Source organism: Danio aesculapii, unplaced genomic scaffold (genome assembly GCF_903798145.1).
Source record: "Danio aesculapii unplaced genomic scaffold, fDanAes4.1, whole genome shotgun sequence".
Lineage (NCBI taxonomy): Eukaryota > Metazoa > Chordata > Actinopteri > Cypriniformes > Danionidae > Danio > Danio aesculapii.
In genome coordinates, this window is record NW_026613635.1 from 38,503 (window position 1) to 53,382 (window position 14,880).

Here is a 14,880-nt window from a genome sequence, read left to right on the forward strand (position 1 = left end):
TGTCACCCAATTTAGTTTTAAATCTAGAAGTACTGACGTACAATTTCATAATTTCTCATTCATTTGAAAAACTGTATGAACAAAAGGTATACATAATATTGTTGGTTGTCTCTGGTTTAAAACCAAAACATTTACAACTCAAACTTTCACGACAGTTGAAAATAATACATTTCTAATACACTTTACCTTAGACACTGTCGCAAAAAGATATTAATGCAGATCTAGTGGCAAGTATTCAATTTAGTTTTGTAGATTCATAGTTCTTGGGAAAACATATTGTGAAGAATTAGACAACAAAATATAATTGGCAGTAGAAATGGTTATTGTGTCTTTTACTGTATGCATCATAACAGATACTTTGAGAGTTTTAACACATATGCAAAAAGTTTGCAAAGACATTTTGTGTTAAAAAGTGCAGCAGAAAACGGTTGCTTGAATTAGGTCAAATAATCTGGTCAGATGCCAGCGGTCGTAAAACATAATTAAATGTTTCAAAAACATTCTGCATTAGAAGATTGATCAAATTCATTTATTAAAGTTTACTGCAAAGTATTTTTAAAATAAAATGTATTTACTCTTTGATTTTAATGTGCTTTGTTGACAGTATAGCGTCTAGCATTCAACTACGATACAAATAACTGTGGCTAAGTGTTGTTATTAATGTTACTTGGGACACATTAGAGGTTAAAAATATTCCCATATCATAAAACCCAGAAATTCTAACCATTAGACCAGTGTTTCCCAACCCTGTTCCTGGAGGCACACCAACAGTACATATTTTGGATGTCTCCCTTTTCTGACCCATTAACTTCAGGTGTTGGAGTCTCTTCTGATGTTATGATACGTTGATTCAGGTGTGGTTGATTAGGGAGAGGTTGAAAATGTGGACTGTTGGTGTACCTTCAGGAACAGGGTTGGGAAACTCTGCATTAGACCATATTGGTGTAACCAATGTATTTCATATTATCACTTTTTTCCCCCCCAAATTAAACTATTCTTGTTTTAATCTTTTTCTTAGTGATTTTCTTAGTGAATTTTAGTCTTGTGTGTCAGTATGAATCTACTGCTTGAAATGTATCTTTTTGTTTGACGAAGCCCCTGCAATGTTGTTCTTAAAAACTCCAGAAGAAAGGGAACAACAATAAGTAACTTTTGAGAACTGACAGTTTTAAAAACATGTATGCTTTGTAACATACAAACTCTGACAGTGGCTCAAAATTACAGATTTTTAGCAGATGCATAAAAAGCTTACATTTTGTGTTGAAAAAGTGCAACAGAGTGCAAAATCAAAAGCTTGAATTAGCTCAATGTTTCTGGCTTGTAAAAACAAAACTCTAGTCATTGCGTTAAGTTTAATGAATAGTATTTTAAACACCACTTTTACATGTGATAACGTTTTATATTCAGAGTGAAAAAAAGCATTGTTCGATTTTAGATTGTTCAGTTGAAAATGTGTGTCAATGAAAAAACATTCAATTTAAAGAAACATACACTCACTACAAAATGTGTGTAGTATCAATAATCTTAATTCATCTAAATCTAATGGTGAAAGAAAAGCATCATCTGCTTTGTCTACTTTCAAGAACTACCTTTAAACTTGACTAATTTTGACAAATTTGTAGGCTTACTTGATTTAACACTGTTATGTGAACATATAAATGGTGGATCCAGTAGATAAACTAATACATTTTACTGTAGAACATTAAGTAAAATTAACTAGGGGATAGAGCTGTGCTGTTTTTAGATAAACTGAAAATCATTTTTGTTTTATATTCTGATTAATCTCTATATTTCTCTTGATAATATAAAGTATTTTCAATGAATTAAAATCAGTTTGAATCTAAAATTCCGTAAGTTGCCTGGCTTCAATTGTGAGCAGTACAACTACTATGAGTAATACCTTTTATTTACCTTTTGAAACAGAAATAACAATACTGTCTAAAGACTGATAAGACCTTTTAGTAAATCTTTTATTTTAAATCATTTATTTTCTAATCTACACCAGTGATGACCAATGTGCAAAACATGACATTTTTAGATTAATTAAACTACAATGTGTGCCATAAAATACAGGACCAGCATGTAAATATACTGAAAATGTGTTAGTCAAAAGAAAAACATTCAGTTTAAAATGTTTTTCATAATAAAACTTTTCATTAATCACAAAGACAACTGGAATTTACATCTGTGTTTTTCAACCAACAGTTTAGAACATTACATTTTTAGATAAATTGTTTTAAAAGGTGTGCTAATTTGTTGTCAATACATATTAAGATTTGTTATTTACTGGATTAATATTGTAAATATATTTCAATTTGATAGTTTCGATAAAGATACATTAAAATGATATGACTGATGGTCTTTTGTCTGTCTTAAAATATGCATTCGTTTAATGTAGTAATAATGTGAAAACAACATAACCTATTAATGAGCAATAATAAAGGCAGATTCATTAAATACTGTGTCGTGAATTCAAGCAGACACAACCAGACCCAGGCATACACACACACACACACACACACACACACACACACACACACACACACACACACACATACAGTTGGCTGCATGTGAATATATAGATATGCAATATCAGCACACTTTCTAATCACCTAACAACATATAGTATTTAGTAGGAGACACCCACCTCATACAATCAGATATATGTTCCATATCTGATATATATCTTTCACAAATAGTTGACGGGATGCTGTCTAAAGGATAAGTTTACCTTATCATCGCTCACACACACACACACACACACACACACACACACACACACACACACACACACACACACACACACACACACACACCAGAGCGCAGGCAAGAACCCAGGAGAGCTACGTCACAGTGGTGCATATACTATAGTTTATTATTATGATATAATATAGTATAATATATTAGTATATAATATAATATAAATTATAATTATAATAATATAATTTACTGCAATAATTAAATTGTTATATAATATAATATTGTATAATAGTACACAGCAAATTTTGAAGTGTTAGTTTCACTCTCAAAGTGTGAAAATTAACACTTCTTTAGTGTTTATATAGGTCCACACTAAATTGAGTTAAATTTATACTTGAAAAAGATTACATTTTTTTACACTTGCATAGTGTTAATTGTTAATTTTAACTCTGTGTTTTCCACTCCCTTTCCCTAGTTGCATAAAGTAAATGTTAAAACTACACTCGCAGTGTTAATAGCTTAACACTAAGAGTGTTCTTCTTAACACTAATAATATAGTGCTCATACATACCTAGGTTGATATTTAAATGTATTTTTAGTTATATAGATTGTTCACTGCATTACAGGACAGTTTGCGTTGATCAGTTTAAAAAAAATAGTCAGAACAGTGTACCAGTTTAAACATTTATTTTTAACAATGCATCTTAAATGCACAGTTAAACCAATATGAAATGTACAGCATTTTCAGTGTCAAAAATGGTGAGAGTCTTAAATGGGTGCTGCTTGCTTGCCAGCTTTGACAACAGACACACTTTATTGTAAAAGAAACATTTAGTGTGAAAGCTTTGCATGCAGTTCCTTTACCCTGGGTGACTCACTGGTAGGCCAACATCGATGTTGTAGACTGTAGTTTGGAGAAAGGTAAATATGTTGACAAGGGCTTCCTCGTACTTCAAGTTGAACACATAGTCTTTAAAGAGTTCATCAACAGCACTCAAGGAGCTGCACAAGGGATGAGATGTTTGTCCATAACCACATAGAAATGGTCGATCCTCCCCTTGATCCTTCCTGATCCTAGTAGATATGGCTGGTGGCCCTTCCTCTCACTGAGATGGCCTTTAATGCTGGTGCAAGACTGCAAAAAACAGCCAAAAACATGTAATTAAAAGCAAGAAACCAGTTAGGAAACATAGTTTTATTAATGAAAACACTAAAAATAAAACAAAACCACCTTTACCCAAAGTGCAAAAATTAAATGTGTTTATGTCATTCATTGTGTAGTGTGACGGAAAATAATTACAACAAAAATGTTTACATATTTTTTTTTATAAACCCTCAGTTCATTCAAGATGTAATGTACATTCTTCAACAGCATTCAACTAAATGTATTGATTTCAACAGGTACATTTTACAGCATCGCATTATGGTTAACAACCTTAATAATAATAATGAAAAGACTTTCTAAAATATTGTGAGTTTTACCTTGTGGAAATGCACAAGTCTTTCAACAGCCTCTGTAGGATTGATCTTAGTCTTTTTTCTCCCTGAAGGAGGAGGCAGGAGATGCAGAAGGAGTAGGGCAGATGACATATCACTATCCCAGTCTGAATGAATAATAATAAAAAGTTAGACATATTAATATTAAAGTAAAACAAGCCTACATTCACACTTAAGGCTCACAAATCCAAAAGAAACTGAAGCAAATTTCAAACTACAAAATCCTTAGAAATCGTACCATTTTCAGATCCTTGTCCTTCTTCTGAATTTATAAGACAATGAACGTTCATAATAAAAAAATGAACGTCTGTAGTTGAAGATTTTGCCTCGATGATCCTGTGCTTAAATGTGGTTTCCCACCTCTCAAGCAACTTGTTGGATGTTTCAGGACTGAACAGCAGACCAAAGTCCTGATTAATCTAAGGAAGAAGCATATTAGATTGGTTAAAAACTATAGGTTTTTCCAGGTTGTTTGATAAAATTAGAAATCATACACAAATTTAAATGTTTTACGGTTAGTTTTGATAATTACTACAATGATGTTTAAAAGGTAAGTGTGAGCATATGTCAAGTCTATGAATAAGGCCAAGTAGCAATTATGTGCCGCATGAAATAGTGACAAAACCCACCATATAGCTGCATAAACACTTAAAAAATAAATCTTTGAAAAAAAGTGCCATATTTACCAATCCTTTCACTTATCAACATGCTTTTCTTGCATATATTTAATGAAATCTTACCCATGAATCTCTGTCATGTGACTGACAACAATATTAACTAGCTGCCGTCTAGTGCTGTGCCTTAAAGTTTTTGTGACCTTGTATTCGTCAAGCACTTCATCACCACCAGATTGCTTTTCCAAAGCAACTTGGACAATCTGATAAAGTGAACAGAAAAAACGGTATACTTGTAAAATAATAAAGTGAATTAGTATATGATTAACCATAACAAACAACATATGCATATACCTGTTTTGCCCTTTCACCATCTACCATCAAGCAGCAGCTGGCCCTTGTCAATTGATTCTGCATTGTTCGCTTGGGGTCTTCATGATCCGTTGAAAAGAGTGAAACTGTATCAGTACATGTGCTGGTTGTTGATAATCTTGTGGGTGAAATCACTGATGGAGAAATGGAAAACATTATTATTACCCTTTACATTATATTTTCTTTAGTTTACAATTAATTTACCTAATATTTCAACTTGATTTTAAACAATGCTATACTAATAGCTTTTATTATACACATTTATCCTAAACGTTTTTCTACATAGTGGTTGACAGATTATTTTGATCAACCTTTCATCATTGGGCATCACATGAACTTAAGCTGTTAATTTACAATATTAAACCAAACAAACACATGGCAATAGTCAAGAAACATATAAAACCTCTTATTTCAGTACGCACTTCACTGTTCAGTAAGCTCTTCTATGAGTTTTACAGTTCTCTTCTTTTTACTTAATTCTAACTATTCTGACCTATGCTACTCTAAAACAGAGTCATTTGAAGAATATCCAGAGTTTTTTTTTTAATAATTACCCTCAGGCAGGCCAGCAGAAGTATTTTCTTCCAAACATCTTAGTCAAGCATAAATGTGGACTGCTGTCCATTAACTCGTAGAAGATGTCCTCTTCTACATTAGTGTCCGTGTCATCGAAAACTTGAAGATCTACAGTTGTTGGTAATCCAAATTTGCTTTTCACTGAAGAACAAGAAACATAGATGGTTATGACTTCAATAAGCACAACTCTGACCAGCACAATCTAGCAATTTTACATATTTTTCACTCCTTGATATTGAACTTTCACCAACATAATGGAAGCTGTTGAAAAATACATATTATATCACTTTATTATTGACAAGAATCCATCACAAATTTGACAGTAAAATTAAATCAAGTTTATTTGTATTCATTTTCATGTTAACGTGATATAGAAGCAGATGTTATTATGAATAATACATATAAATAAATAAAAAGCAAACGTTTTTCTTTTTCTAAAAATAGCAACACAGTAACATTCTTTTTTTTGCTTGTCTTTTGTTTTTTAATATGGAGGATTCTACATACCAATTTCTAACTAGTATAGTTAGCAAAGAAGACGTATAAAAAAATTACACTTGCATAAAAGCACATTACAGATTAAAAAGCACGTTTTTTTTCACATATACGTATTAATGAGAGATCTTCAAAAGTTAAGAGTACTTACAGTTCTATCTACAATAGCCAGCTTTTCATACAATGCAATTGAACAGCACTTCAAAATTATAGAAATACTATTCGGCTACTACTTTAAAATGAACAATGAAATTTGCTAGGTAAACAATGGCAATAACAGTCTGCTCTGGTTCGTCTCTTCTGAGCTTGGCATTTTTCGATCGTTGTATTATGGGGAATACACTAGCGTTACACAAAAATCACTAACGTTACTCGATTATTGCTCATCATCAGTTCTTTTCACAGCAGTTCCGTCTGTTACAGTTACTGAATAAGGCGAAACTCGAAATACTCTATTTTTGAGTGAAACAGAGTGTCTGACAGGTTATAAAGCAAGCAATTTGTGGAATGACCGTTTCAAGTGATTCAGTTCAATTTAGTGAACTGGTTCGACTGATTCACTGAAAAGAACCGGTTTAAGAAGAATAATTTCTGAACTGGCTATCCCCTCTTGTCAACAAGCACGGCTAACTTTTACAGCGAATGTATCTTGCGTCTGTTTTGAACGTATTATGAAAAGCAGATCTGTACCTGTACACTTGAATTGTATAACGTTATTCACCGTTTTAAAGCACCGATGAAAGCGAGTGCAGGCAGCCCGCGACTCCTTACTGCTCGCGCCACAAATCAATCACACTGAACAGTGAACAAAATAACGTTAAATTACACACGAAGCTAAAGTTCAGTTAAGTATTAACAGCTGCTGCTTTACAGATATTTTAAACAATCAGTTTAAACAATTCAAACGGTTAAATGAGTCATTACTGCCAATTTCTCATAATAGGCTCAAATACTGAACCCGATTCAAATATAGAAACTCGTTAAAACTCTTAACTGTAAAATGTTTAACGTTACCTTTATTTTCCCGCTAAAGCAGCTTGTCTCGTGGCTCCAGATGAGTTGTCTGTCGTGTATAAATTGATAAGTGGTTAGAATTTGAATATTAATTTAACATTGAGAAACATAAAGCATGTAAAAAGTATTGAATATTTGTGGTTAAATAAGTAATATGACAGTTACCTGTTTGAATGCACTCCGCGTGCTGTCCGCCATTAACCTAAGAGGAAGTAAGGTGAAGCGACCGGAAATGGAAACGACTCCTTTCTAGTGTTAATTATGTTAACTCACAGTAATAAGGGGGGGGCGGACTAAGATGGCGTACTAGGTAGCAGCATTTTGTAACAGCTGGCGGAGTCTCAAAGTGTTTCTTAGTGTTCTTTAAAGTTTTCCCAATTAATTAGTAGCGAATTGTTTTTTCATCATCTATAAATGGCGGGTAGAGGAAGAAAACCGGAGGATACAGCTGTGATCAGTGACAAATTTGATCATGATTATGCGGAGGTGATGGAAGTAGGTGCTGACAGCGAAGAAGATATCTCTAATGCAGATATTCTCGAGGCTATTTACTCCCTCGGCAAAAGATTTGACAAGTCGGAAGAAAAGCTGGAAGAAGTCACGAAAAAATTGGAAGAGAACTGTAGCGTCATATGTGAAGTTAAAGAGGAGTTAAAGGCTCAAAAACAGAAGGCAATTGAATTGGAACTGGAGCTTTCTGATCTCCAAAAAGAAAACAAAGAGTTGAAATCTCTGGGTAGGAGAATTGGATCGCTACAAAAGGCGCTGGAATTTACGCATAAAAGGACTTCCAGAGAAACAGAACGAGAATACTAGAGAAGTAGTGATCACCTTGCTCTCCAAGATTGCACCTGGCGTGCCCTGGGAAATAGAAGCAGTTGACACAGTCCATCGAATTGGCAGGAGAGAAGGTAATCGCACACGTCAAAACATCATACAGTTTTCAAAGAGAATCTACAGAGATCAAATCTGGAAACTGTCCAAGGGATCATCAGTGTGCAAAGAGGCAGGTTGTAATTTTGCGGCGGATTTAATCAGAGAGGACAGAGAGGCGAGGCAAGTGCTTTGGCCAGGCATTAAACAAGCTCGAGCAGAAGGGAAAGTGGCGTACTTTCGGGGTCCATTGGCTTTCATTAAGGGAAAGCAAATTTTTCCAGGATGATGAAAGCTTTGAATAAGGGAAAAGATTATTATTCAGAGACTCTTTTTGCGTTGCAAGTTTTTTCTTCTTCTTTCGATTCTATACTGACTGTTCTGTGACATTTCTTCTTTGTTCACTGTGAGTTCCAGTGGAACATGTTTTCACTAAAATCTAGTTTATCTTTTTGTTCACTGAATGCAAGGGGTCTAAAGGACAAAGTAAAACGGAAAGCTATTTTTTTGTTTGCTAAGGGGCAGAAATCACAGTTTTTGTTTCTTCAAGAGACTCATTCTACTGTTGAAGATGAAGCTTTTTGGAAAATACAGTGGGGAGACACAATCTTGTTCAGTCATGGCTCTAATCGATCAGCAGGTGTCGCCATATGCCTCAACAATTGTCCTGGGAAGGTTGTGACTTTTCAGTCTGATGATTATGGTCATTTGCTTACTGCTGTGATTAACAGTGAAGGTATTTTTGTTATTATAGTGAATGTGTATGGCTATAATAGTGCTGGGCAAAACAAGTCTTTATTATCCGATCTAACAGAGGTTGTTTTACAATTTAAATCGAAATTTAATACAAATTTGGTACTAATTGGAGGTGATTTTAACTTGGCACCTGATGAATGGATGGATGGATCTCCTTCTAGTTTTACAAGTCATCGTCTTAATAGTATTATTCAGGAATTGCTGTAACACACATGATAAGGTTAAAGATGGTGAAAAGTTAATCACTCTTCAAGCTAAATTAGACAGCATGTATGTAATGAAAGCACAAGGAGCTTTTGTAAGGTCTCGGGCAAAATGGATGGAAGAAGGAGAGAAGAACACAACTTACTTTTGTCAATTAGAAAAGAGGAGACAGCAAAGTAATGCAATTCATACTTTAGTTATTAAGGATACAACTAGATATTAAAGTTTAATAGCTTGAAAAGCCGAGTCTAAAAGTTTGAAGTCGTTTTAAAGTGTAAATAACTGAAGCATTTTTTATGAAGTTAGAAACAGTCGGCATAGATAAGTACATTTATGTTAGCATGTTTCTAGTATAGATTGGCATGTTTCTTGGTAGGCAGTTGCTAGGTTGTTCTAAGTGCTTGCTAAGGTGTTGCTAGGCGGTTGCTAAGGTGTTGCTAGGTTGTTGCTAAGGTGTTGCAAGGTGGTTGCTAAGGTGTTGCTAGGTGGTTGCTAAGTTGCTGCTAGGCGGTTGCTATGGTATTCTAGGTCATTGTTAAGGTGTTGCTAGGTGGTTGCTAGGGTGTTCTGAGTGGTTGCTAAGGCGTTGCTAGGTTGTTGCTAGGCAGTTGCTAAAGTATTATGAGTGGTTGCTAGGCAGTTGCTAACATAAATTAGCATGATTCTAGCATGAATTAGCATGTTACTAGCATGATTCTAGCATGAATTACCTTGTTACTAGCATGATTCTAGCATGAATTAGCATGTTACTAGCATGTTTCTAGCATGAATTAGCATGTTACTAGCATGGTTCTAGCATGAATTAGCATGTTACTAGCATGATTCTAGCATGAATTAGCATGTTATTAGCATGAGTCTAGCATGAATTAACATGTTACTGGCATGATTATAGCATGAATTAGCATGTAACTAGCATGATTCTAGCATGAATTAGCATGTTACTACCATGTTTCTAGCATGAATTAGCATGTTGTTAGCATGAATTAGCATGTTACTAGCATGATTCTAGCATGAATTAGCATGTTACTAGCATGTTTCTAGCATGAATTAGCATGTTTCTAGCATGATTCTAGCATGTTACTAGCATGTTACTAGCATGTTTCTAGCATGAATTAGCATGTAACTAGCATGATTCTAGCATGAATTAGCATGTAACTAGCATGATTCTAGCATGAATTAGCATGTTACTAGCATGTTTCTAGCATGAATTAGCATGATTCTAGCATGAATTAGCATGTTTCTAGCATGAATTAGCATGTTACTAGCATGTTTCTAGCATGAATTAGCATGTTACTAGCATGATTCTAGCATGAATTAGCATGTTACTAGCATGTTTCTAGCATGAATTAGCATGTTTCTAGCATGATTTAGCATGTTATTAGCATGATTCTAGCATGAATTAGCATGTTTCTAGCATGAATTAGCATGTTATTAGCATGATTCTAGCATGAATTAGCATGTTACTAGCATGATTCTAGCATGAATTAGCATGTTACTAGCATGATTCTAGCATGAATTAGCATGTTACTAGCATGATTCTAGCATGAATTAGCATGTTACTAGCATGATTCTAGCATGAATTAGCATGTTATTAGCATGATTCTAGCATGAATTAGCATGTTACTAGCATGATTCTAGCATGAATTAGCATGTTACTAGCATGATTCTAGCATGAATTAGCATGTTACTAGCATGATTCTAGCATGAATTAGCATGTTTCTAGCATGAATTAGCATGTTACTAGCATGTTTCTAGCATGAATTAGCATGTTGTTAGCATGATTCTAGCATGAATTAGCATGTTACTAGCATGATTCTAGCATGGATTAGCATGTTACTAGCATGATTCTAGCATGGATTAGCATGTTACTAGCATGATTCTAGCATGAATTAGCATGTTACTAGCATGATTCTAGCATGAATTAGCATGTTACTAGCATGATTCTAGCATGAATTAGCATGTTTCTAGCATGAATTAGCATGAATTAGCATGTTTCTAGCATGAATTAGCATGTTACTAGCATGATTCTAGCATGAATTAGCATGTTTTTAGCATGATTCTAGCATGAACTAGCATGTTGTTAGCATGATTCTAGCAGGAATTAGCATGTAACTAGCATGATTCTAGCATGAATTAGCATGTTACTACCATGTTTCTAGCATGAATTAGCATGTTGTTAGCATGATTCTAGCATGAATTAGCATGTTACTAGCATGATTCTAGCATGAATTAGCATGTTACTAGCATGTTTCTAGCATGAATTAGCATGTTGTTAGCATGAATTAGCATGTTTCTTGCATGATTCTAGCATGTTACTAGCATGTTACTAGTATATTTCTTGCATGAATTAGCATGTTACTAGCATGATTCTAGCATAAATTAGCATGTAACTAGCATGATTCTAGCATGAATTAGCATGTTACTAGCATGAATTAGCATGATTCTAGCATGAATTAGCATGTTACTAGCATGTTTCTAGCATGAATTAGCATGTTACTAGCATGATTCTAGCATGAATTAGCATGTTATTAGCATGATTCTAGCATGAATTAGCATGTTACTAGCATGATTCTAGCATGAATTAGCATGTTACTAGCATGATTCTAGCATGGATTAGCATGTTACTAGCATGATTCTAGCATGAATTAGCATGTTTCTAGCATGAATTAGCATGTTACTAGCATGTTTCTAGCATGAATTAGCATGTTGTTAGCATGATTCTAGCATGAATTAGCATGTTACTAGCATGATTCTAGCATGAATTAGCATGTTTCTAGCATGATTCTAGCATGAATTAGCATGCTACTAGCATGATTCTAGCATGAATTAGCATGTTACTAGCATGATTCTAGCATGAATTAGCATGTTACTAGCATGTTTCAAGCATTAATTAGCATGTTACTAGCATGTTTCTAGCATGAATTAGCATGTTATTAGCATGATTCTAGCATGAATTAGCATTTTTCTAGCATGAATTAGCATGATTCTAGCATGAATTAGCATGTTACTAGCATGATTCTAGCATGAATTAGCATGTTACTAGCATGTTTCCAGCATGAATTAGCATGTTACTAGCATGATTCTAGCATGAATTAGCATGTTACTAGCATGATTCTAGCATGAATTAGCATGTTATTAGCATGATTCTAGCATGAATTAGCATGTTACTAGCATGATTCTAGCATGAATTAGCATGTTACTAGCATGATTCTAGCATGGATTAGCATGTTACTAGCATGATTCTAGTATGAATTAGCATGTTACTAGCATGATTCTAGCATGAATTAGCATGTTACTAGCATGATTCTAGCATGAATTAGCATGTTACTAGCATGATTCTAGCATGAATTAGCATGTTTCTAGCATGAATTAGCATGTTACTAGCATGTTTCTAGCATGAATTAGCATGCTGTTAGCATGATTCTAGCATAAATTAGCATGTTTCTAGCATGAATTAGCATGTAACTAGCATGATTCTAGCATTCATTAGCATGTAACCAGCATGTTACTAGCATGATTCTAGCATGAATCAGCTTGTTTCTAGCATGAATTAGCATGTTGTTAGCATGATTCTAGCATGAATTAGCATGTTACTAGCATGACTAGCATGTCACTATCGTGTTGCTAGCACCTTTCTAGCAAGATTAGCATGTCAGTAGGAAGTTTAAACTGTTAGCATGTGTTAGAAAATCTAGTCACAGTCTCTGGGACAGTTGCTAGGGTGCTGAAATTGGTTGCTAGGGAGTGGCTAGTAAGTTTAAAGGTAATCAGTGATTGGCTGCTGGCTAGACTGAGTTGAATGAGGCCAGACTCTAGTCTGTAGGACAGTCTGATGCAGAGTTATGAGCTCACAAAGGTTGATCCAATGTTAAGTAAATAGGAGTCTTTTACAATGGAAGTCTATGGGACAGTTGCTAGGGTGCTGTAAGTGGTTGCTAGGGAGTGGCTAGTAAGTTAAAAAGTCATCAGTTATTGGCTGCTGGCTAGACTGAGTTAAATGAGTCCAGTTAGAAGTCTGTAGGACAGTCTGATGCAGAGTTGTGAGCTCACAAAGTTTGACCCAATGTTAAGTCAATGGGACTTTTGGGATTTTTCTGGGTCGTTTTTCGGAAAACCCAAGGTCGGATCAGTTAGAAAAGATATAGCAACCCGAGTCAGACCAGTTTGAAGGTTTGACGAAAATTTGAAGTATGTAGCTTGAAAGGCTTAGGAGGAGATACACTTAGAAATTAGTCTCAGAAGAATAATAATAATAATAAGAAGAAGAAGTTTAAGATAGATAACAGTATGCTGGCTTTTCAAGCCACCATAATAATTACGGATTCTATACTGATATCTGAGGAAATATATTCATTTTATAGTAATATTTATTCTTCATCATATTCTGAAAATAATGCTATTCAATTTCTAGAAAAGGTTAAATATTATATCCCACAGATAGATATTAAATTTAAAGAAATGTGTGATGAGGATTTGAAGCTAGAGGAACTTGAAGCAGCTATTAAAAAAATGTGTTTGGGTAAGTCTCCTGGTCAGGATGGGTTGACTACTAACTTCTACAAATTTTTTGGGGAGGATATAAAACATTTGTTATTTGCAGCATTAAAAGAGTGTTTTAATTTGAATACTTTACTTACAACTATGAAACAGGGCTTAATTATTCTTATTCCAAAGGCAAACAAAGATAAAAGAATTATTGAGAATCTGAGGCCGATTACTCTACTCAATGTGGATTATAAAATTCTTACATCTGCTATAGCTAATAGATTGAAATTTAGATTGAATCAAGTTATAAGTGAAACTCAGTCTGGTTTTATTAAAGGAAGGCTAATTCACAACAACATTAGACTTGTCTTAGATCTAATTGATTATGGACATTTAATTATAGAGGATGGGTTTGTTTTATTTCTTGACTTTTACAAGGCATTCGATACTGTAGAACATAATTTTATTTTACATACATTGACATTTTTTGGTTTTGGTCATAAATTTGTTAAAGTAATAGAAATGTTATATAAAGACATAAATAGTTCAGTATCATTACCATTTGGGACTTCGAAGAGGTTTAACATTAATAGAGGCATCAGACAAGGGGATCCAACAAGCCTGTATTTATTTATTTTAGTAGCTGAATTATTAGCATTGTATGTTAAAAATTGCAGAGCTATCAGACCTTTGAATGTTTTAGGGAGTCAATTAATAATAAGTCAACTAGCAGACGATACCACCCTGTTTCTCAGTAATGCAGAGCAGTTACCATTAATCTGGTGTCTCATTTTTCAAATGCTTCTGGTCTGCAATTGAATTAAAAAAAATGTGAGCTGATGGCAATCCATAACCATATCGAAACACAACTGTTCAATATTCCAGTTGAAAATGAGGTAAAATACTTGGGTGTTGTTATTTCTAAAGACCCTAAAGTTAGGGAAAAAGCTAATTTGATGGATAATTTGATAAAAAGTAAAAAAATATTAAAGAGCCCATATTATGGGTTTTTGAAAATGCCCTTCCATGTAGTGTGTAACACAGCTCTAAGTAAAGTGAAATATCCAGCTAAGGCTTAAATCTGTAAGTGTACAGTGTTTAAAACTATTGATTCATCTATAAAAGAGTCGACTCATAGTGCTTCAAACGAGTCGTCGTGAAAATGAGTCATTAGGTGTTTCGTGATGACGCAGCTACGAAAAACAAGTAGTTGCACACGCAAACCCGGGAGATTTGAAACCTGCGGCCCCGCCCACTAACAGAAAAAAAGTCACACACACACAGAGAGAGAGAC

At 34.3% G+C, this 14,880-nt stretch overlaps 1 protein-coding gene and 1 pseudogene across 1 annotated transcript in view; one reads left to right on the forward strand and one right to left on the reverse strand.

Annotated features, from left to right (window-relative positions):
• Positions 1–3,531: 3,531 nt before the first annotated feature.
• LOC130220023 (uncharacterized) lies at positions 3,532–5,192 on the reverse strand (annotated as a pseudogene).
• Positions 5,193–14,477: 9,285 nt separating this feature from the next.
• Positions 14,478–14,880, forward strand: part of LOC130220024 (transcription factor 25-like) — a 43,973-nt gene continuing 43,570 nt past the window's right edge. The window contains exon 1 of the mRNA XM_056452466.1: positions 14,478–14,482. Coding sequence (XP_056308441.1) covers positions 14,478–14,482 — 5 coding nt within the window. The remainder of the gene's footprint in view (positions 14,483–14,880) is intronic.